This window comes from Populus trichocarpa, chromosome 18 (assembly GCF_000002775.5).
Source record: "Populus trichocarpa isolate Nisqually-1 chromosome 18, P.trichocarpa_v4.1, whole genome shotgun sequence".
Classification (NCBI taxonomy): Eukaryota; Viridiplantae; Streptophyta; class Magnoliopsida; order Malpighiales; family Salicaceae; genus Populus; species Populus trichocarpa.
This window is the reverse complement of record NC_037302.2, coordinates 5,122,601-5,147,375: the sequence shown is the minus strand read 5'-3', so window position 1 is coordinate 5,147,375 and position 24,775 is coordinate 5,122,601. Positions and strand designations below refer to the sequence as shown.

Below are 24,775 nucleotides of genomic sequence, written 5' to 3'. Positions count from 1 at the left end.
CTTGTCTTCAAAAAATGTTGATTTGACATCCATTTGATAGATTCTCCATCTATGTTAGGCAGCGGTGGCAATGATTAATCGAATGGTCTCCAATCTAGCAACAGGAGCAAAAACCTCTTCATAGTCAATCTCATGCTTTTGACTATAGTCTTTTGCCACTAATCGTGTCGTGTATCTCTTAACCTCTCCTTTGACATTCTTCTTTCCTTTGTAGATCGACTTGATACATATTGGCTTCTTTTCATTTGGTCTAGGAATCAATCTCCATGTGTCATTCTTCTTAATTTATGTAACTCCCCATCCATAGTAATTCTTCATTTTGCACCCTTTATTTTCTTCAAACACTATAGTATCACATATAGCAAGATGATAATATAGTGTTACATCATCAATAGGATTAGTTACCTCATATAAGTCATCAAAGCTCCTCATCTTTTTTGGTGGACTTGGTGGAGTGCCACTACTTGAGCTTTCATTAGAAGAAGAAGAAGAAGTTAAGCTCATTGGTGTTTTTGGAGGTGTGACTATATGTTCTTGATGATCTTCATATCTTTCCTCCTTTTCATCAAGAATTAGTAAGAAGTCATATTTTTCACCATCATTTATCTTTCAATCTCATGCTCCTTCTTCATTGAACTCAACATCTCTACTAATCACCATCTTTCCTTCATTAGAGTTGTAAAGCTTGTATCCTTTAGACTTTTGGTCGTAGCCCACAAAGATCATCTTTTTACTTTTGTCATCTAGTTTGGTCTTTACTTGATCATTACATGCACGTAATCAATGCTCCCAAAAGCTTTCAAGTGAGAGACACTTGGTTTTCTTCTAATCTATGCTTCTTGTGGAGTCATGTCATTCAAGCTTTTAGTGGGACATCTATTTGACGAGTAGATAACATAATTTATAGCATCAACCCAAAAATCTTTAGGCATTTTCTTGGTTTTGAGCATGCTTCTCGCCATGTTAAGGATATTTCTATTCTTTCTCTCCACCACGTCATTTTGTTGTAGGGATCTAGGTACTGTTAAGATTCTCTTTATACCATATCTTTACAAAACTCATTAAAATCATTAGAACAAAATTCACCCCCTAACTGTCCTAAGTGATTTTATAGAATAACCACTTTCTTTTTCAACTAATACCTTAAATTTCTTAGAACAACTAAACACATTAGACTTTTCTTTTAAGAAGTGTACCCAAGTCTTTCTACTATAATCATCAATAAAAAGTAAAAAATATAAATTTTACTAAACAAACATGGTTTGATAGAACCACAAACATCGACATGTAGTTCTTGTAGGGGTTGATTTACTCTTGATGTAGACTCCTTCAAAAAAATCTTGTGAAATTGCTTGCCCACTAAACATCCTTCACACAACTGATTTGGATGTATAATGGATGGTAGACCCTTCAACATCTTCTTTTGTGCCATCATCTTCAAGCTATCAAAGTTTACATGCTCAAATCTCATATGCCAAAGCCAAGTTTCATCTTTCACACATGCATTTAGGCATTTAGGCACATTCATCTCTATATTTAACAAGAACATTATATTCTTTGTCATGGCTACCTTTGCAATCATATCATCTTTAATGTCAAGTAATGTCAAAATATGATCTTTCATTTTAATCACATACCTCTTCTCCAACAATTATCCTAAGCTCAATATATTGCTTTTCATCGTTGGTATATAATAGACATCACCAATAAATTAATGACTTCTATCTTTTAATTTAATTAAAACCGTACCTTTTTTCCTTTGATGGCAACCTTTGAATGATCTACAAAGGTGACATTACCTCTAATTACTTCATCAAACTCCATGAACTTGTCTTTGTTTCCACACATGTGGTTACTAGCTTCGTTGTCTAGGTACCACATGTTCTCTTTGTCTTCCATTCTCTCATCATGCACTAGTAGTAGAGTGACTTCCTTTTCTTTTTCTATCACAAGATTTACATTCTCCTCAACCCTATTGGTTGGACTCCAGCAATCCCTAGCATAATGACCTGTCTTTTGATAATTATAGCATTTAACTTCTGGATCTCAAATTGCTACTGCCAGTTAAACCGATTGATCGGTTCCTTTTATTCGGTCGACCATTTGATCTGTTGAGGCTTTCTCGACCTCCTCGTCATTTTCTTTTAAATCTTCCTCTTCTTTGTTGCTACCCATTTTTTGAACCATGTTTTTGATAAATTTTCAGAAAAAACCAAAAATAGCAAAACAATAACAAAAACCCTAAAAAATGAATCTTTGACTGTTTGGTCTATGAGCTTTTTTGTAAAACAAGTCTCATGTCAAAACAAGGGACTTTATAATACTTAAGTTAGTAAAGTAACTATTGAGGGAAATATCCATTGGGTGAAAAGGCTAACAAATGTTGCATTGTAGTATATGCCATTGACTTTTGGGAATTTGCAAGGTGCAAGGACTTGTCATGCAAAATCCTTGTTTGGCAAAGATATTTTTTTTTTGTTATTTTTGGCTTATTAGTAAAAGGGTTTTTCTTCTCCTGTTGCTTGGGCCTAGCTCGAGTGCTAGGAGCTTTGTCTGCGTTTTTCTTCTCTTATTATTCGAGTTTGGCCTAAGCGGTAGGAGTGTTTCTTATCTTACTGCTTGGACCCTTTTTTTCCTACTTGATTTTTTGGCACTATTATTTGCCTCCATGTCATTTAAATTGTTCATGTTTGAAAGACTTGACTAATAGAAGTAAGAAAATACTTATTATTTTATACATGTGATTTTACCTTCTCATGGTTTTTGATAATGTGCTTTCTTATTAATTTTGTTAATTTGCGAATAAAAGAGATGGAAGTTTGATGAGTTTGATGCCAATAAGAGAGATAGTACATAATATTATTACGTAGAAAATGAAGAATGTTTTGTGTGAAAGTAGTGTTAAAACATTATATAAGGAGATATTGCATGGAGACGTTAAGATTTCTCTTGGAGACATGGAGATCTCATTATAGAGATTTTATTAGAGACATGAAAACCTATTTGGAGGCATGGAGAATTAGTTTGGAGATTAAAGATTATTAAAGATTATATTAAAGATTATTAAAGATTTTATTAAAGATTATTTGATCTTATTTAATGCATCATAAAGATCTTTCCCTATTTATTCAGGTTGCATTTCATTCATCGGAAATTATTGGAGGTGACCCTTAGCCATTAATATTTCTATCTTCTTTTTCAGGGCATGACATTCCTTAGTATCATGATTGTGGTCGTGATGAAAGTGAAAAAGTTATTAAAGTTCTTGTGTTCGTGCCACTCTTTATGTAATATGGGTATCATAGGAATTCTTTTCCCTTACTAATTAACAACCAATACCTCAGCATGTGTGGTGGTTAGAGGTGTGGCCATGAGCTTACAGAATGTTAGGCAGTCATAAATAGATCATTCGGTTCTCCTATTGAATGCCTTAGTATGATATTAATGATGTTGAAGAGATTTTGTTATTCATGACTGGAAACAAAGGTGTTTTTGTCTAGTCACACTTACTTTCTTTACTCAAACGTGGTTTTCTATCACTTGTTTCACATTGAGGAGTGTTCAGTAATGGAGAGTATTCAATTGTTCTCATAAAAAGTAGTTATAGACTCTAGTGTTTAGAGCTTTAGTGATAACATGTTCGAGTAGATTCTTTATATTGAGCATTTCCTCATTAAACCCTTGGATATTGCTCTAGTACTCTCATATTCCCATTGTATTTATAATAAAGAGTTTAATGGTGTTCTTTTCAGTTGGGATATTAGTGTTGAAATAGGAGATAAACTTAACACATAGATCATACAGACTAATGATGGAGTTAGGCTAAAGGTTGTGATACCAAACCTAAATAAATCCATGGAATGTTGTCAGGAGAATTTTACACATAACATCACTTTTTTGTGTTATAAGTTCTAGGATGCTTTCCAAGTTCTATACGTGCTCTTTTAGGTTTGTAAGATCTTTGTAATTGTCTAAGATGGCCTTCACGAAGACTCAACCTTCGAAGAGATAAACGTGTAATACTTGATGATAAAGCGGAGCATTTTCTACTTGGTGTTTATTCTTAGAAGCTCATGCAATTATTGATCTCATCTCGCATCTAGTTTTTTTCAATGAGGAGCATGTGAGCAACATTTATAAAATAATTGATGATGATAGCCACTTTTTTAGCTAGGGCTTGTTGAGGAATGCTCTTTATAGTATGAGCGACTCCTTCATAGAGTTAGAGTACAAATGTTCTTGTGCTTACTTTGCACATTGTTCTATTATGTTCTCTTAGATAATTTGGAGTTGTCTATGTGCACTTAGTGGTGTAGGTAATAGAGCTAACCATTGTGTTTCCCATTCTAAGAATGGAAAAGTGTAAAGTTATTCTTATATATTAAAACAAAAGATAACAAGATTTTTTTGTAATGGATGTGAAATTGAAATGAACTAGCTAGAGCTACAAATGAAGTCATGAAAACCTTAAATTGGATTGGGCTTCTCATGGCTCTAATCTTAGATTGGTGGAGTGATTAGATTTTTCCATGAGCTTTCCTGCAAAATAAATTCCTTGTCGAAATAAGAGACCATTTAATGCTTAAATTAGTAAATATATGATATGAGAAGTATGTGTATGATGATGAGGTATGTAGAACAAAGGAGAGTAATAAATGGTCTCATGTAACCTTATGCCCCCCTACCTTAGGTCATATGAGTTTACCTTGTGAAAGGGGGGAAATGACGAAGAATCATTACCTCGGGTCATATGGATATATATAAGTTTTTAGTTGTTGTGCCTTACTTGTTATTAGTAGAAAGGTTTAAGAGTGAAACAAGTCAAGGTATAACCATTAGCGAGAGAGTAGGCATCTCAGAAGAGACAAGGTGAGGGAGATAGTTATTGGCATAAAAAATGATGGCTTTATAGGTGAAGAAAATAGGTCATACTAAAAAAAGAGATAAGTTGAAAAATATATCCATTATGTGATAGGGGTAGCAACTGTTACATTGTGGTATATGTGCCAATAACTTAAGGAAATTCGCACGGTGCAAGGGGCTGAGACTTGTCACTAATCCTAATGTTGTTGGCAATTGGGGTAAATTGTGCCCCATTAAGGGAATTGTATTTATGCAATGTTTTTTTTTTTAAAAAAAAACACCTTATAAAGATTAATAAAACAACAAGAGTTGTTGAGTGGGAAAAAAGTTTGCAACCAACTAAGCTAGCTTATAGGTACATTTATGAAATAACATTGCAATTCTTGGAAACCTGATGAATTTTTGTAAGTGGTTTTGTTCTTGGTTTGAATTGAATTAAAAAAAAAGAACATGAAAGAATTTTTTTTCATAAATATATTAGTTTAGGTGTGCTATATCCCAAGAAAGAAAATTTTAATTTTAGTATGTCATTGTAAAAGCATCTCCAAGGCAAGATGATATCTTAAAGTGCCAAAATATTAATATAACATTTTAAATAATATAAATATAGCTTTTTTTTTTCTTCTCTTATACTTCAATAGAACAAAAAAAGTCATTTGAAAAACCAATTGTAGTGGAGAAAGACAAGGAAATGCTTTACTTGTTCTTCAAAGAATTTAAAATCATTTTCTTTTCACATGCCTTCACTTAATTTGTTTATTTTTTTTATTGGCTTGTTGGTTTTAGTTTTTTAAAGAAATTTGTAAGAATAATTTTTATGGGAAAGAGAGATATTTTTACTATTCCCATTGGAGCTGCTAATTGAGAAGAAAAAAAAGCTAAAAGAACAGTTTTTTTGGGTTTGGCTTCTCTTTTACATCCTACGTAGGAGATGCCCTAAGAGGAAAAAAAAAAAAACAAATAGCATCATAGTTGCACGAAATTAATAGTTCCTTGAGTGCTTAACAATAGTGCAAGTTAAGTTCAATCTAAACTGAATGAAGACCTTATTCCTCCTTAATTTCAGAAAGTAACTTTTTATTTTTATTTTTATGATATCTATCTATCAAGCAATTTGTGCTCCATGTTTTGACTCTTTCTTTCGCTTGTTCTTCTCCTTCCTACTTGGGAAATTGGCAATCGAACTCTTGGTTGAAACGCAGGGAAAAGACGGGTCAACTACGATATATATAAAGAGGAGAGTGGTAGTAGGAGTACCATGTCCAACATGGAAAATAAGTTGCATTGAATGAATTGGACCTATATCTCACATCAATCTAGCGAAGAAACAATGAAATTTATAATTTATAGGAGTGTAACTTAACTGATCAGATCATGAATTTATTTTTTAAAGATTACCAGTTCGAGTCCTATAAATTTTAGGATCACTAGAAACTTATATTGTCATTAATTTCAGAATCTGTAAAATTAATTAAGATACACGCAAACTGGCTCGATCATCTATTTTAATAATAATAATAATAATAAATGAAACTTGCTAAGAAGTTACCGTCTTCTCTCATTCTTTTTAAAGAGTTAATGCCTCCTCGTCCTTCTTGCCCCTCAACTTGGATTGTCCCATGCAACTTCATTATTTTATGCCTTGGATCTTTTCTAAATTTCAATTTAATTTTCTACTCTACCTTTGCGATGCATAGGTCACAATATCACATTTATGATTTATGGACGAAAAGCTTGCAAAAAATCTATAATATCCATTGCAATGATTTTAGAATCTCGTTTGGTATTGTATTTTTTTTTTCAAAGTATTTTTTTCAAATATTAAAATAATATTTTTTTATTTTTTAAAATTTATTTTTAATATTAAAATATCAAAATAATTAAAAATAATTAAAAATTAAAAATTAAAATTTTATAAAATTATTTCCCAACCAGAAAAACAAATCAAAGTTAGAAATGAAAATCAATAAATAGAGAGCGAGCTCCACAATTTGCTTGCATAAAATGTTTAAAAGTGATTTTGCCATTAATTTCAGTGCTCTTGCATTAATCGAGACCTCCCCACATGGTTCCAAATAAACGAACTACATTAAAATAAATTCATCACATCAAAAAGAAGGTATTTAGAAAAGTCATTAAGGTTCTTCTGTTTTTCATTTTTAAAATATATTAAAATAATATATTTTTATTATTTTTTAAAATTTATAGAAAAATATAATTAAAAAAGAACATTAAATGACATCAAAACAGTTACTAAAAAATCCAAAATGCCAGCATCACTGGCCCATCCCTGCGTCCTTCCCTTGGTTAAGAGAAACACAAGCACCCGATTTTGCTCTTCTGGGATCTGCGCCTCCAAATGTGGAGCAGTTCCAGGGGTTAATTCCCAGAAATTATTGCTCAGGTGTTCACAAAACTGGTAAATCTCAATCATGAACATGGATTATTACAGTTGAGAGAGAAGTAACAATTAACGCTAAAATACTAAGCATGCATCACCCAAGAAGACAGAAGATTAACTTTGAATCACCAAAATATATTCAATATTTTTCAAGAATTCTTAATTTCAACACCTTTTTTCACTCTCATTCACCTACTCACATTTTCTATCCTTTTTTTTTTTCTCAATCCATAATTTGCACTTTCTTGCTTCTCAGAAAGTTTACAAACCACAAAAAAAATATAAAACCAGAAAGAAAAAGGAAAGGGAAAAACAAAAACAAAAACATAAAAAAGAGGAATGAAAAACTTCAGAAGGTCCACCTCCAGATCTTGATTCTTAGATCAACCTTACACTTAGACTTGGTAGTAACAGCAACTGTTGGTGTTTTACCTTTCGGTATAGACCCTTTAATCCCATCACAAGTAACTCTAATTCCGACTTCCTTCGTCTTTAATCCACCCACCTTCATTTTCACCCTTGTATCCATCTCAATCTTCAACATGACTGATCCATCTGCACTTTTCTTCTTCTTCAGATCCGATCTCAAAGAATTTAGTGCATCGACGTCAAGATCGTTCGACCCAGAAACCACAACATTTCTAAAACTTGTCTGATTCTTTTTACTCAAACTGAAAGCAGGCAAAGAACCATTACCAAGAAACACACCATTGCCATCAGATAATGCAGAGACCGTGAAGGGTTCATAGTCTAGTGAGATATGTGAATTGGGGTTCTCGGAGATGATAGTGAGGTTAAGAAGAGTGGAGAGGTGGGAAATGGAGGAGTCAGCAGAGGTGGTGAGATTAAGACGGTGGATGCGTAGGGAGGTGATGGTGAAGGTAGGGCGGTGAGGTCGGTAAAGGATGTAAAGAGCAGTACCAGCAATGGCAGCGAGGAGGAGGAGCAAGAGGATGGTGAGGATTGTCCAGAAACAGCAACAACAGCAGATGTTTCGTCCACTACGGCTACGATGGCGACGGGTGTGAGGTTGTGGACGGTAAGGTAGGCGGGAAGTAGGGTTGTATAGGTGGGATTTGTTTGCTGTGGCGTTTGGTGGGTTGCTTGCGGTGGTGGTGGTGTTAGCAGTGGCGGTGCCATTGGTTGCTGGTTTTGAAGAAGGGAAGACTTTCTCTGACATTTTTTTCTCTTTTTTGGCCAAGTGTTTGCAAAAGAGAGTTGCGTTTGTGTGCGTGTGTGTGTGGGTGTAAGGAGAGGGTGCAGAGAGGGAATGTAAAGGGCAGAGAAGAGAGGGACAATGTACCAACAAAGGACGGGATGCTAACTGCAGACCAAAGTTGGAATCTTGCAAAGCAAAGCCTTTAATCTCTCTCTCTATTACTTACTGACTCTTAGTTTTTTTTCTCACTCTGGGGACAGTTTCCTTTCTGTGATCTTAATGGGACATCTTAACAAGCAAGCATGGTGTTCGGCTCTGCCTTGGTGCTTGGCACGTGAAAAGATGGGTGTGGTCTTGGGATTATTTTTTTAATTAATGATGTTTAAACCAGTTTGTGTGTATATTTTAATTAATTTTACAAATTTTTAAACTTAATAATCGAGTAAATCTTTGACTATTCTAAAAAATCTTGAAATGACGAATTTGACTGCGTTGATTTCACTTTGAACATTTTCTCATGTCAAGATGATTTGCATTGTTGCCATTTCTAATCACTCATCCTACAATGGTTGTTAGAATATGATCTTCGGTTTGAAAGTCTTGACACTAAATTCACAGTCCAGCAATTAAGTTAGCACATCAAACTCTAAAGCTGTTCCTTCTAGCAGACTTAGTTTGTAATCAAACAAAACATTACAATATTAATATTTGTTATTGTATTGGAAATTGTTTTCAGATTATTTTTTATTTTTTAAAATTAGTATATCAAAATGAATTAAAATATTTAAAAAAATTAAAAAACGCAACTAAAACAAGCAAACAAATGATGACTTGAACTATATAAAATCTTGAGGGATATAACTTAACTGGTCAGGTTTCGAATTTGCTTTTTAGAGGTCACTAGTTCGAGTCTCACAAATCTCAGAACCACTAAAAATGTACATGATCGTTAACTTTAGGACCCGTGAAAGTTCAAACACCTATATTAATAATAAAAAGAAAGAATTGGAATACATAAATATGGGTGCTTTTAATATGTCTACGACTACACAGACCCGTTTGGAAAGGCATTTGAAAATTAAGTCCTGATGCTAAAACAGGAAAGGGAAGCAGAAAACTAGCACTCAAGTTATCAAACCCACAAGGAAAAAAAAAAAAAAAAAACTAAGTAAGACAAAAGTTGTCGATGGAAGGCAACTCAACGGCAACTCAACGTGGTAGCTAGCCAGAGTTTTACCAAATCCAACCTCGAAAACAGCATTAATTATTAATGGGGTAATTATTGACTTGGGATTTAAGTTAAGTTGGTTGTCTGGTGACTTGTCTTAGTTAAACTAATTACTTTCACTTAACCTGAGGCCATGCCACTGTTTTAATTAATTATGAAGTCAGAATTAGTGTCATAATTATAATTAAATCTTGTTATTATATTATGAAGCTTTTATTGCTTTTAACAGCCATGGGGAAAGGAAAGGCTTTAGTGGAATGATGGAAAATTTGTACTTAGCTACGGCCACCGACACTAACGTGAAGCTGTGGCATCCCCCCCCCCCCCCCTTTTTTTTTTCTTTTTCTTTTTTTGGCAAGGGAGAGAGACCTATTTGTCACTTTTCGATATGGCTGACTTTTATTTTTTTGTGTTTTTTTAATGATTTTTAGAAATATATTTATTTATAAAAAAAAATTAATATTTTTATTTTTAGTGTTATAATTTATTTTAATTTGAGTGCTCTAGCATATTCGTTGTGGTGAGCAATGGCCCAACATTAAAGCTCCGTTTGTTTGTAAAAAAGTAGTTTTTTTTTGGAAAGTAATTTTTTTGGAAAGTGAATTCCGAAAAAGTAAATTATTTTCTGATGTTTGGTAGTGTCATGGAAAGTAAGTTGGAAAACATTTTCCAGTGTTTGGTTATGTTATGGAAAATGAGCTGGAAAATAGCTTATTAATGTTTTATTTTTTTTCAAGTTTATTAAAATAATAAGGAACAAATCTTACAAATTTAAAAGTTGAATGAGAATGAAATTGAAAAAATTCTAATATCATAAATTATCTCAAATAAAATAAATAATAATTAAAATAATAGAGATCAAATCTAACATATAAAAAAATTGAAAGATAATAAAATTAAAATAATTATAATTATAATTTCATAAATTATTTTTTAAAGTATTTTTTATCTTAAAAATATTAAATTAATATTTTTATAATTTTTATGTATTAAATCTAAAAAAATATTATTTTAATTAAAAAAAATACTTTCACTATGTTACCAAATAAATAAAAAAACTCAAAGCAACAACTAATCAATTCGTATGATTATACTGCGACAGGAAAGGAAAGTGTTTTGTCAACAAAGTGTTTTGTTAACAAAGAAAAGGAAAGTGTTTTCCTTAGAATAAAGAAAGGAAAACACTTTTCTTGTATAAAGCGTATTTTTTTATCATTGACTGGAATTCAGTTTCCTTGACCCACTTTCCTTATGTTTACCAAACATGGAAAAGTGGGGAAAATAGTTTCCGGAAAAATGGTTTCTAGGAAAATAAATTCCTGGAAACAAACAAGGCATAAATTAAAAGTCAATATTACAAATAAAATTTAGTTTTATAAATTAAAAAAATTAGAACAACAAGGACTAAAATTAACACTGAAAAAATCTCTTTTTTACTATTCATGGGATGTGGAAAACTATAATTTGGTCTTTGAATTTATTTTCTTATGCTTGGTCCATAGTATTGTTAATATTTTCTTTTTCAGTGCTTAACTTTATGTTTTTTTCATTTCAATCCTTATATGGTGAGAGATACAAGGGAAAGTTACTAGAAAAAAAGGCTATGTTTGTTTTCCGGAATTCACTTTCCGGGAAATCATTTTTCAAACTTTCCTGTGTTTGTTTGACATTAGAAAAGTTGGTCAATGGAAAACACTTTCCAGTCAAAGAAAAATTTGGCTTGGTTTTTAGGAAAGTATTTTCCTGAAAAATTTGGACGGAAAACACTTTCCGGAAATTATGAAAAATTTAGAAATGTCATATTATTTGCTGATTATATTAAATTTGGTCCTCAAACTTTTGATTGCTATATATATATTTTGTTTTGAATATTTATTTTTTAATTTCATCTCTTAAAATTTAATTTTTATATTAAATTTGGTCATCATTTTTATAATTGTTATTTGCTTTTCCCTTATTATTTTTTTATTGAAATTTTTTATCTATCAAATTTGGTCCTCATTCTTTTGATTGTTACTTTTTTTTTAAAATAATTTTTGAAATGTTAATTATTATTATTTTAATTTCTTCATCTTTTATTTTTTTTATTTTTTAGATTTGATCTCTATTATTTTTATTATTATTTATTTTATTTGAGATAATTTATGAAATTATATTTGTTTTCAATTTCATTCTCATTCAACTTTTTAATTTGTAAGATTTGTTCCTCATTATTTTAATAAACTTGAGAAAAATAAAACATTAATAAGTTATTTTCCAGTTCATTTTCCATGACATAACCAAACACTGGAAAGTGTTTTCCAACTTATTTTTCATTACACTACCAAACATCAGAAAATAATTCACTTTTCTGGAATTCACTTTCCAGAAAAAAATTATTTTTCAGCAAACAAACGGGGCCAAAGAGATAAGAAAGAGAGAGTGTTCAGTCATTCATATTCTAATCACAAAAAAATAAAATCAATAATGGCGTTAATGACTTTGTGTTGGAGATGAGTAGTTCGATAAAGACAATGTTTTCCTTTGAAAATACTATAAAAAAGACTAGGACTCATAAAGTCAGTTTTGATTCTATTGGATTTTAAGCTTTCATAGTGATTCAAGTGTTTTTTTTTTTGTTTGAAATGGGTTTATTAAGCTTGCTAGAAAGTTTTTAGGGTGTTTTCAGGTGAAATCAAGTTAAAAATTGAGTTTTTGAGTTCCAAAACTTGGATATTTATTTTAATGAGTGACATGTTGTTCATCTATTGAAATAAAAACAAAAAGTCAAACGCATAAAATGAGTGCATCAACATAATGAATATGATGTATCCTAACTTTCATCCTCCATGTAAAGTCAACTTTAATTTCAAATAAATTTCATCCAATTAGACAACATACAGATCTTTTTAGCTTGATAAGATACATATTTAATCTGGCAATTCAGAACTCGTTACTTTTTCCATTATAAGTAATATCATTGTTGGTACTGGAAATAACACCACCATTAAATCATAGTAATCAAATACTATGAGACATTATGTGAAACAACACAACGACACCCAACCTTAATTTATCGATATCATAAATTAGTCAAGATATAGAATTTTGACAAAGCTTTAATCAACGAAACTCTAAATCATAACATAATCAACAAAACCCTAATTCATCATATTTATCCCTAAATAACATAATTTATCAACTCTATTCGAGCAATTTAAAGCTAATTAACAAAATATATAGTTAATTCAACAAAACTCTAAACTAAAAAAAAAAGCCCTTGACCCAAATAATATAATCTATCAACTCAATTGATGTACTTTATATCTAATTCTATAAATTTCTAAATTAACTTAAAAAACCCTAACCCTAACATAATCAAAATAAAAAATCAATACAAAAAATATCAAATCAACAGAGGGTTGTGTAATATACTTGATATATCATGAGAGAGAGAGAGAGAGAGAGAGAGAGAGGTGGTTTGTCATGGTGAAGAGAGGGAGGTTGTTATGGTTGGGAGAGAAAGCTAGATAGAGAAACTAGACTAGTCATCGCGATGGAAGGAAAGGAGGAAGATATGAGAAATAAGAAAAGAAAGGAGAAGAAAAGGCTTCTGGCATTTTAATTGTCTGGAATCGCAAATGTTATATATGATTCACTAAAGTGTATTATTTTTTTAATAAAGTGTTCAAGTATGTTATTTCTCTAATATTTTATTCCTATTGTTCTATTTTGAAAAGAAAATAAAGCTCCATGTAAAGGTAATATCCCTTGCACTTTATATGTTGAGGATAATTTTTCTCTTACAATGACCACAATAAAGCATTAGGAAGTGTAGAACTTCAAATTTATACTAGTTTTATTTTGAATATATATATATATATATATATATATATATATATATATATATATAAACATGTTAATATTGTAGATGCATTTTCAAGTATTAGGATATTTTTTTAATTAAGACAAACAAACATATTATTTAGGTTTAATAGAACAAATTAAAAAAAATATATGAACTGATAAATTGAAAAAAAAGTTATTAAAGATAATTAAATACTAAATTGAAATGCTAATTTTTTCCCCTAAAAGTAAAAAAAATGCATATGCAAATATCTAACCCTATGTTTTCTTTTTAAATTTTGATATTTTTAACCTATTTTCACCTAAACCCTCCTTATAAACATTCTTATAGTGTCAATGAAATAATATACCAACTCAAAACACCCTAAATAATTTAAAAAATACAAAATCAATCCAAAACAAATTCTCTCTCAACTTTAATCCACTTTCCTCAACAAGATGCATGCTTAAAAAAAATAAGAAATCAAAATAAGAATGCTTATAAGGAGGGTTTGTGAAAGTAGGGGTCCAAGTTCTTAGACCTCAAAAATTTATAATCCAACTTCTTTTCAATTAAAAATATCTAAAAAACACTATTGGGATATCGATAAACACTTCCAACACTCAAATACCTTTTAATCACTCAAAAAATGAAAACCAACTAAATTAAAAAATTGAACAAACCCGATCTATGTTTTTCAACATGTTTATAGGAAAAAAAACCATATCCATTGAACTTATTTTAAGAAAACGAACCTATTGATATAAAAATTAGCCTTTTTAGTGGTTGACATATGGCAATCCAAATATTTTTAATCTTTTTAAAATTTTTCATTGACTCTCTCTTCGAATGTAATGTGAAATAAAAAATAAAGGTTTTATATCAAAATGTGAATTTCTAAAATAATACAGGAAAAATGATTGAAAAACTACAACTCAAGAGATTGAACTAAAGTTTTTCGCCATAGACTAGTATCAGTTTTTTTTTTTAATCAAATTTGATCCTCCTTTTAATTTCTATTTGTAACAACAATTAAAGTTTGATTTTTCTAATTTAATGCACAGTTAATCTTTGAATGTTGCTCAAAATTATGGACACGACAGATGATGTAAAATCAATTAAATGTAAAAAAAAAAAAAACTATGGCAATGTAACATGGGGCATGAAATTAAAAAAGGTAAAAAATTCAATGACCAAAAAAATACATTATTCAGAATAAATATTGCAATTCACAATGTTTTGCTAGTGAGTTATAATACAATGCTCACCTCTTGTAATTTACTCTATAATATAAATACATTAGTCGGTTTTAGAGTTTATTATTGAATTGAGATTTTCTTATGTTCCTTTTTACACTAACCATTACATTTGTTAAATTTTAATTTTTTAATTTAATGTTTTATTGCTTTTTTAAAGATAACTTGACAGTAAATAATATTTTTGGATCAACTTGTGCATGAAGTAAGATTAAATTTTAATACGGACAATATTAAGAATACATTTTTCACATTAATTTTATATTTTTACTCTTTTTTTTTTAATTCTAATACATAAAAAAAGAAGGTAGTCCTTCGATGGCCCTGCTAATTTTTTAGAATCCTTTCATGCTAATATAGTGCAATGTAAATGTCCAAAAATTACCAACTCCTTAGGATCCTTCCATCGCTGATTAAATTAATTTTAAAAAAACCCCAGTCTCCTAAAAACGTTATTGTATTTGTAGCTCCTCTCAGTAATTAATGTGAATTATTATTATTATTATTATTATTATTTGGTTCTTTGATTTTATTTTATTTTGATCACTCAATTTTTATTTTATTTTATCATTTAACATTGTGTTAATCTATAATTGATCTTGGTGATTTATTTTATATGCATGTATAGGATTACCTCCCGATGTTGAAAAAATATTTTGTTATTTTATTTGATAAAATAAAATTTAATTTTATCTATTTAAAATACTAAATCTTTAACAAATATTTAACCCATATTTTCCTACCATTTGGGACATATTTGTATAGGTAGCTAATCATTTCACAGTACTGTTATTTGAGAGATTCGTCTTGGTTGTCTAAATATGGTGATGTTATAATATTAAGAAAGATTTCCAACAAAATAAAATAAAATTTTGTTGATCTCAAACAATTATGGTTAAAGGAAAAATTGAAATTAAAATAAATATAAAGGACTAAAGTGAGCGGGTAGGTAGGACATTACTAGCGCGTGTAACAGATGTGTGTGCAGCTTTCTTTGGCCACCAAATTCAGTCTTACGCAGTGAAGATGGAAGTGCCTCCACAAGTTCTTTTCTTTGGAGCAATGCGCTGCAACGATAGATCGATGAGTTGCCTCCTGTTTTTTTTTATCTCCTGTTTTTTTTTTATCCTTGATTTCCATGTTGATTCATTCAAAACAGCAAGGTGGAAAGTTATTTTTATTTTTATATTAAATTTAATATTTTTTTATTACTATTTGTTTTATTTTATTTTTTATAAATTATCTTTCAATATTTAGTTGATTTAGAGTTAAGTATTGTAATTTTTTTTTTCTTGACTTCTAAGGATAATCTTGATTTCATAACTCGGGCTACGAGTTCAAAAGGTTGCCTCATATTAACATCATTTTCATTTTGTTCTTTGTTTAAAATTGATTATTTTTATTTTAGTCTTCAACATTGGGTTGGTTAGGAATCAGACTTTGTAGTTTTTTTTCTTTCTATATAGTCATCTCGATCTCATGACCTGAGTCATAGGTTTAGAGCGCTGGTTATCTCTAGTCTTCTTACTCTCTCGTGTTTTCTTATCAATTTTTTTCAGTTTTGTCCTTCAACATTGAGTTGATTTAAGTATTTGGCTTCTTAATTTTTTTGTGTTTGTCTTTTATTGGATTATTATGTTCTTATGACTTGAGTTGCGAGGTTTAGTTGACTTACTCAAGTTGACTCATATCTTTTCATGAATCCTTCTTTTAAAATTGAATTTTTGTTCATTCCCTTTATTCAATATTTTGTTGGTTGACATCTTTTTTTTTTTTTTTTTTATATTAATTTCCATTTAGCTCTTGCATTGTTAACAAATAAGATTGTAGAAAACTTTTGAGAATATTGACAATGAATCTTTCCAAAATATTTTCAAATGTTATTTTTGTACATGCTATTATTATCATTTTTTTTTAATTCATTTGATTTATTATAGTTGTTTATTTTTTTATCATAATTAAATCAAACTTGCTTATCGAACCCAATTGAATCAACGACTTAAATCATAGGTTTATTTTTTTTTAAAAAACAAGCCAGTAATGCTTGAACTTATTATTATTATTATTATTATTATTTACATTAAAAAAATTGACTTGGCCATTGCATAGTATAGACTATCAATTTAGTATTATGCTCGATATAAATGCCCAAAAATAACATCGCCCCAAAAGTTTTTGCCAGACCCATGAACAATAATTTAAGTGAGTGCCACTTAAGAATTTTGAGTTTAGCAGCTATATTAAATCCAAAAATTTTAGGTTCGATAGCTACGTCAAACCCAACACGCACTAATAACTTTTGAAAATAAAAAATAGTAAAAGCAATGCCATTTATCATCCTCTAATATCTACAGTGTACTCCAACAGTACAAACACTTTATATTTTCAATATAATTTATAGTATAAATATTTTATTTACACAATACTAGCACAATAATTTTTCTATATATTTTAAAGTATAGATAATGTGATTCGCATTCATCACCTTAAAAGTAGTAAAATATTTTGAGTGAGACGAGTGCAAATCACAGGGTGCTGCCTGTGGTTATACAACGCAAACGTAATGCTATTTTACTCTTTCCTCCATTATATGATTTACATTATGTTTATTTTTTCAAAAAAAAAAAAGAGTCAAATTAAAAAAAAAACATAAATATAAATAATATAAGTGTTTATAATTATACATGCGGCTACTAACATATTTTGACATTTCGTGCACTAACATGCATGGGTTTCATGTCAGCGTCTTAATTTGTGTGCTGCACACGGACTGGCTGCAGGTTTCATCTATAACCATCCCTCAAGGTTTTCCTGGATTTGTAAGTGATGATCAAACAAGAAGAGATTCTCAAGATTATATATAAAATCTGCACCATTACTAATTATTTGACAAGACACAGATGCAAGATTCAGACCGAAGACAGATTGGACTAACGACACATGTGATTTTGGTTTATCTTCTGTATATTCTTCAGGTTGGAACACAATCATAACAGTGCCACAGATCTCTCTATCTATGCACATGCGTATGCATGTTAGTATGCTAAATTCATTGACAGAAAGAGCCGAAAAGCAACAAGGTTACATGTGAAAGCATGAGCATGTTCGTCTGGTGAGCATGGCCACGAGGTATGCCTTCCATGTGGCATACAATATTTGTTAATTTTCCATTTCCCATTATTGATCAAAATGCTTTATTCGTTATAAGCTCGTCGTAGGTGACTAAATAAAACCCACAACCAAAAAACATTGCAATACACGAAATGTGGCAGATATTCGAGAGGAGCCCTAGATCCATGTATGTGTGGTGTTTTGAGAAGATGTCAGCATCCAAAGCAACCTGGACAATCTGAGTGAAATATTCCTGTCATGCATTCTTTATAGCTTAAACATCATTCAAGGCCAATAAAGAATCAAAACCATGATAATATCATCCTTGTATATGAATTATGAGCTGTGCTTCAAAAGTAGCTACAGGATAACCTCTACTGTCCTTTTCTTCTACTGTTACTGCCATTATGTTTTCAGACACTTGCGAATGATAATGTTACTGTTGGAATTTGTTTTATAAAATACTGCTAATTAGAATATTTGAGGTTAAATTAAAAAAAAAAAGTATATTTATTTTTAGAGTTAAAACTTTGTTAAAAATTGTTCTCCAATAAAAATTCTTTAACATGAAACGATAACATTATTAAAATAAATTGTTGGTGAGTAAAAAGTTAATCTCAAAAAATTTTAAGTTGACATCCTTTATGAAACCCAAAATCCTATATTCTACATAGAAAAGATATGAGATTTTCTTATAGTTTATATAGTAGGAAGTTAAGTGGCCATAAATGAGATACACAAAGTGGTATGGGCTTAACTCACATATACGTGCTCGGCTTAGGCTCGAGCAAGTGACTCAGGTCTTAGGTTTGAATTTTTTTTTTCTAATCTATTCTAGACTTGGATTTAGATTTATTATAAAATAATTCTTTAGCCCCATAAAAAATTATTTTTTGTCGGCCCATTTATAAATATCTAGCACATAAAAAAAGGTCTGAACAATCAATCTTCTTTATCTTTTTGAACAATTTTTCAAAGGATAAATGTTTAGATTGAAAGCTAAAAACTGATAGGTTTTTATTTATTTTTATGGTAGATAATTAAGATAAAATGACAAGAATTAATTCTAGTAATTAATTCTTCATTAGTTTTGGTTCAAAATATCAATATAAATAGGGGTGGAAAGGGAGATGTTCTATAGCCTTCCTCCCTTTTATTTTTCCTTTTTCCTCTGGTCTAGAGCTTAGGTTCCTATTCTTGTAGAGAGTTTTGAGTTATTTTATCATATGGTTCATTGACTTTTAAAGTAAGTGCACATTTTAAGAGTATAATTGTTGGAATCCTAGAAGATATTTTGATATAATTTCTTTACACCAAAAGATAAGTAATAAAGCTTTAAAAATAAAGGACGTATCTTTGATAACAACTTGTTAGCATTTATGCTTCCGAGTTTCTTCAACTAGTAAGTACCATAACCTCTCTAGTTTTAGTGTTTTATATATATATAGACACACTCACACAATTGTAGTCTTTGCTTAATCAATAGCTCACAAACAACAATCTAATGGCTTTATTCCTTAAACTTTGTTTAGTTTATCTTGCAAAAAAAAAACTAGATTGATTGTTCAAGAGGTTTCTAGCATCTTTAAGTTTTATTTTATTATTTATCTTATATTCTTGTTATATTTGCAAACTTATATGTATGACCATGCTAATTTTTTAATTTTTTAAAACATATTGATTTATATCTTTCAATATTTGATTAGTTTGATCTTGCATAGTTAAAGATAGCTTGTTTAGCCTTTTATAGTTGCTTTATTTATTTATTGTTTTATATTTGCTTGTTCTTTGAGGAGCCAAATTTTTGTTTATAAATATTTTGCTATTTTTTTATTATAGAAAATCATTATGTCTTCATATCAAGAAGTGGTTGTTCCAACCAATGTTGCTTTGATAACTACTACTTCGATAGGGAGGATTCCACCATCATCTACTTTGGTGTATAATGAGAAACATAAAATGTTAAATAGATTGAACTTTAAAAGGCGGTCATAAAAGGTGCTATTCGATCTAACGACTTTGAACTTGGGGTAAAGTTCTTTACCAAGAAAGCACCAAAGTTAGCAGCTAATGAGTGTGACCCTGCCACTATAATAATTGTGGACAAATGGAATCATAGTAATTTTTTGTGCAAGAACTACATCCTAAGTGAATTGAACAATGCACTATATGATATGTATAGTTTAATTAAAAGTGCTAAGGCATTGTAGGAAGCTTTAGAAAAAAAATATAACGTTAAAGATGCTGATATAAAGAAATAAATAGTTAATAAATTTTTAAATTTCAAGATGATTGATTCAAGGACTATCATAAGACATGTTCACAAGTTTTAGCTCATCTTTCATGATATTTATGCTGACGGTATGTCTCTAAGTGAATCCTTCTAAGTGGTTGCAATCATTGACAAATTGCCACTATCTTGAAGAAACTTTAAGAACTACCTTAAGCATAAATGCAAAGAGATTGGAGTTGAAGACCTCATTTTCAGGTTAAAGATAGAAGAGGACAATAAGTTTTCTGAAAGAAGAGCCAACTCTATTAGTGTGACCTCTAAAGAAAATATCATTAAACAAGTGGGAAAGACACAAAAACTAAAAGAAAAATATTATTGTGCAAGGGAAAATGATTGCTAAGAAGTTCAATATTAAATGTTTCGTCTTCAATAAGTTGGACACCAAGCCAAAAATTGTAAAAATAATGGTCAATAAGAAAACTCTAACAAAAGGATTGCATAAGTCAATGTTACTGAGGTTGATCACCTCATAAATAAAGTCTAAAAAATGAATATATCTACTATTGTTTCTAAAGTCAACCTCATTAATAATCCTGAGCAGCGGTGGGTTGATATTAGTGCAACAAAAGATGTGTGCACCAAGAAAAAGATGTTTTTTACTTGTAGAGAAGTGGATGGTGAAAACTTGTACATGGGGTACTCATCAACCTAGTTGGGAAAATTATATTAAAAATAACTTCTAGAAAGCTTATCAGCCTCAACAATGTACTCCATGTTGTTGACATTAGAAAAAACTTAGTGTTTAGCTCATTGTTGAGCAAAAATGGTTTTACAATGGTCTTTGAGAGATAAATTTGTACTCTTAAGTATATTTGTAAGAAAGGGATATCTTAGCGATTTTCAAAATGAATGTAATGAACATTGTAGTGGTGGTGGTGGTAGTAGTAGTAGTAGTAGTAGTAGTAGTAGTAATACCTCTTCTTCTTATTTGATTGAGTGTTGTGATGTATGACATGGTATGATAGAGAATGTGAATTATAATTCTATACAAATATTAATTAACCTTCAATTAATACCAAACATGGTTTTTGAGGAAAAAAAATAAGAAGGAAAACATGTTTTTTTTTTTTTTGTGTTTTATGAAACAAGGAAATTGTTTTTGAATCTTTGATTTTTTTTTGAATTTTTTTGAGAAAAATTAGGTATTTTTAATATTAGGTTTGTATCTTATAGTATAAGTCTACAACCTGATATTAAACAAAATGTTGTAAAAACACATGAAGCACCTATAAATAATTTCAAAATGGTCCCTGAATTTTTTCAGATGTTTTTTTTTGAAAATTTTAAGGGTTTATTTGGCTAGACACACAAATATAAACAAATTAAAACTAAAGGAAAAAGCTTAGGGCGAGCATGCGCCGTTAGCCTAAAATCAGAGGAATAAAAAATGCTTTAAGGGTGTATTTGACAAACACACCCTAAAGAGCCAAACAAGACCTTATACCTTAAGGAAAAATGGGGCGTGCCAAACTTGCCCTTATGTTTGGGTTTGGGCTTGGCACAACCACCTGGGATGGGCCTATTAGGTTTGAGATTTAAGCCCACATATACGAACTAGGTTCAAGCCCCACCTAACTTGTTTTGTTGGGCCAACAGATGGCCTAACAAGCCTATTTTTTTATGGGTTGGACCCAACCTGGCTATACGGGCTGCGCTAAAACAAAAGTCTTGCCCATTCTCCCTTTTTTATTGGCAAACACCAACAACAGCAAGACATGAATCAATTTATGTCATGCATGCAACAAGAAACTTTAAGGAAAGAAGGAAGGAGAAATGAGATTACCTGGCTTGGGGGTAGTTTGTTGGCTAGTTGGTGGTGTTGCTGAAGTAGCCAGTGACTTGATGGATTTCATGGTGGCTATTGTCCTGGGGAGGTGGCTACTGTACCATGTTGAAGTTGTTAGAGAAAAAAGAAAAACAGTGATAGGGATAACTGTTGGGTTTTTTTTTAGGATTCCTTTTTGTTATTATGGCGTAAGATAAGGGTGGTATGTGGCTATAATATAGGATGAAAGGTTGTATTATGGGTAGTTTAGAGGTTAGTTTATTTTTGGTTTTGTAAGGGAAGGTTTGTCTTCCCTGTTTTTTTAAGAAAGTTGGTGTTGGGGTGGTTTTTCTCCTCTTATCTTATAAGAAATCTACTCCTTTTTATATAGGGTGATAAAAGAGCATGAGGGGGTCTCATGAGCATGGTTTTTGGTCGTTGATTCGTTTGGGAAGGATATCATCCATTGGACATAAACCAACAACCTGGTTCTGCAAAACCAAGTTGTAAGGTTGACCGGGTTATGAGATTCATGCCACTTTTCCATTGACTTTTTGGGTGACAAATCGGTGGTTTTCGAGCTGAGGGTGTAGTACATTGTCAGGTCACGAGGGTGACATGTTTCTTTTCTTGTATGGTGAAGGTATGAGAGAGAGAGAAGGCTGGAAAAGTGGCATCAAAGCTGCCATTTTTGGGTTCATTAGGGTGATGAACAATAGCTAGATGACGTGTCGTTTGACTTTTATTTTTTTAACTTGACGTTGACTAAAACAACATTGTTTTGGTTAAAAAGTTTCCAAAATACACCGTTGCATTTAAATGAAACGATGATGTTTTGGTGTTTAGGGTAAAATTAAGTTTTAAACTTTATCTTTTAATTTCAGCCCTTAAACTTTCAGTTATTCAAGTAAGTCCTCAATTGAATTTTGATTCTAAGAATCAAATTCAATTTCACCCTTGCTAAGTTTTAAAAGCACCCCTTAATTCCAACACGTTTTTCATCTTTGTCTTTGGTCTTGGGTATTTTTAATTTTGCTCTTAATTGATCTTCAAACTTCTAATTTCTTCAATTTAAGTCCTTGCACCTAATTAAATCTTTTAATTCGACCCAAATTAATTCTTAAACTTAATTAAACCCTTTAGATCCATGATTAAATCAAATTTGCCTATTAAAAATCTAATTAAGTCCTTAGATTTAATTTTTATGCAAATTCATCCAATAATCATTTAATTTGACATTGAATCTACTTTGTCTTTCAATCTTGGGTATAATTAGGTACAATTGAGTTTTCAATTCTGTTCAAAATCCCAGTTTAGTTCTCCATGTGTTTGTAACCCTTCTCATCCTACTACTACTAAGTTGCTAGTATTTTTTCATTTTCATCTTTATTTTTTGTTTGCTTTTATTATTGATTTCTTGATTTTTTTTATTTTTTTTAAGAAGAAGATAAATTTTTTAGGAGAACTCAAAATTGAGTTATGAAACCTACAATAGTAGTGTATATGGATTTATAGTACACAAGCTTGGTATTGAAGACATTTATCATAATACTATAATGGAATCAAGGAATGCTATATTTTTTAAAGATATATTTCCACTTAAAAAAGAACAAGAAAATAATTTACTTAAGAGAATGATTGAGGTTAGCTCAATTAATTATCACCATTCAGAAGATTATGAAGTTCAGACTGGAAGAAGAAAAAGGGAAAAAATAACCAAAATATTTGGTCCTGATTTTTTAACATATTTGTTAGAAAATGAACCTTAGATCTACTCCAAGGTAATTTCATGTCCTGAAGCTTCATACTAAAAAGATGCAATTAATGATGAAATTAAATCCATTATAAATAATCATATATGACAACTAGTGAACCTTGCACCTGGAACTAAATTATTAGGATATCAATAAATCTTTAAAAGAAAGGTGAAAACAAATGGAACTATTAGCATAAACAAAGCAAGACTTGTTGTTAAAGGTAATTTCTAATGGAAAATACAATGGAATTTCAAAATAAAAAAAATCAATAAAGATTTTATTGGTAATTTCATCGGCATTTTGAAAGGTCAGTAAATGCCGATGAAAATTCCATCAGTAACTATTAAGATGAATTAAAACCCGCTAATCCTTTCCTCTCACCATTTCATCTTCTTCTTCAAATTAAAATTATAGTAGCCCTCTCTCTCTAAAAAGTTTTGGTATGAAAGTCCCCCTGCAAATCAGGCCACCCAACACACCTGTTAATGATCTCAACTTTCAGAAAGGCAACCTCTTCTCTATCACTTACAAAAAAGTGACCGGCTCATTGCATGCTCGTTGGATTATTATGTCTTCAATTGAGCAAAAAGAGCAAGGAAGAAAGAACAAGTAACATGTTGTGCTGAATCGTTTTTTTTCTTAAAGTTTTTTCTATTGTGTTTGGTTTTTTTTTGTTGATTTTGTTTAATCTAACATCTTATTTTTTTGATTTGGATAACTTTTTTTTTTTTGGGAGTGGGGGTTGTTTGGCTTTACAGTTTGGGAACAAAATTGGGAGGGTGAGAAGAGAGGAGCTAGAGAACATCTTGCCGGAGATCTATTAAGCAGAAAACAAAAAGAAAATAATAGGAAGTGGTCAAAACCTTCATTTCATTAGTTTTGTCTATTAATCATAAGCATTAAATTTTCACAACTAGAAATTGAAAATGCCAATGGATTTTTCATTGGTGATTCTATTTGTATTTTCAATGCCATGGATTATTTTACATAAAATGGGTGGTAAAAGTAGACTTCGAGGTTAAAATATTCCATCGGTGATTTTATTTGTATTTTCAATGCCATGGATTTTTTTACATAAAATGATTTTGTCGGTACTAGAAATTACCAAAGAAATAA

General features: G+C 30.5%; 1 protein-coding gene across 1 annotated transcript; it reads right to left on the bottom strand.

Moving 5' to 3' along the window:
* Nucleotides 1-7,378: 7,378 nt before the first annotated feature.
* Nucleotides 7,379-8,575, bottom strand: LOC7463755 (NDR1/HIN1-like protein 13). Its single transcript, XM_002324733.4, has one exon. It carries the CDS (start codon nucleotides 8,442-8,444, stop codon nucleotides 7,614-7,616), a length of 831 nt encoding a protein of 276 aa, XP_002324769.1. The 5' UTR covers nucleotides 8,445-8,575; the 3' UTR covers nucleotides 7,379-7,613.
* Between the last annotated feature and the right edge of the window lie 16,200 nt (nucleotides 8,576-24,775).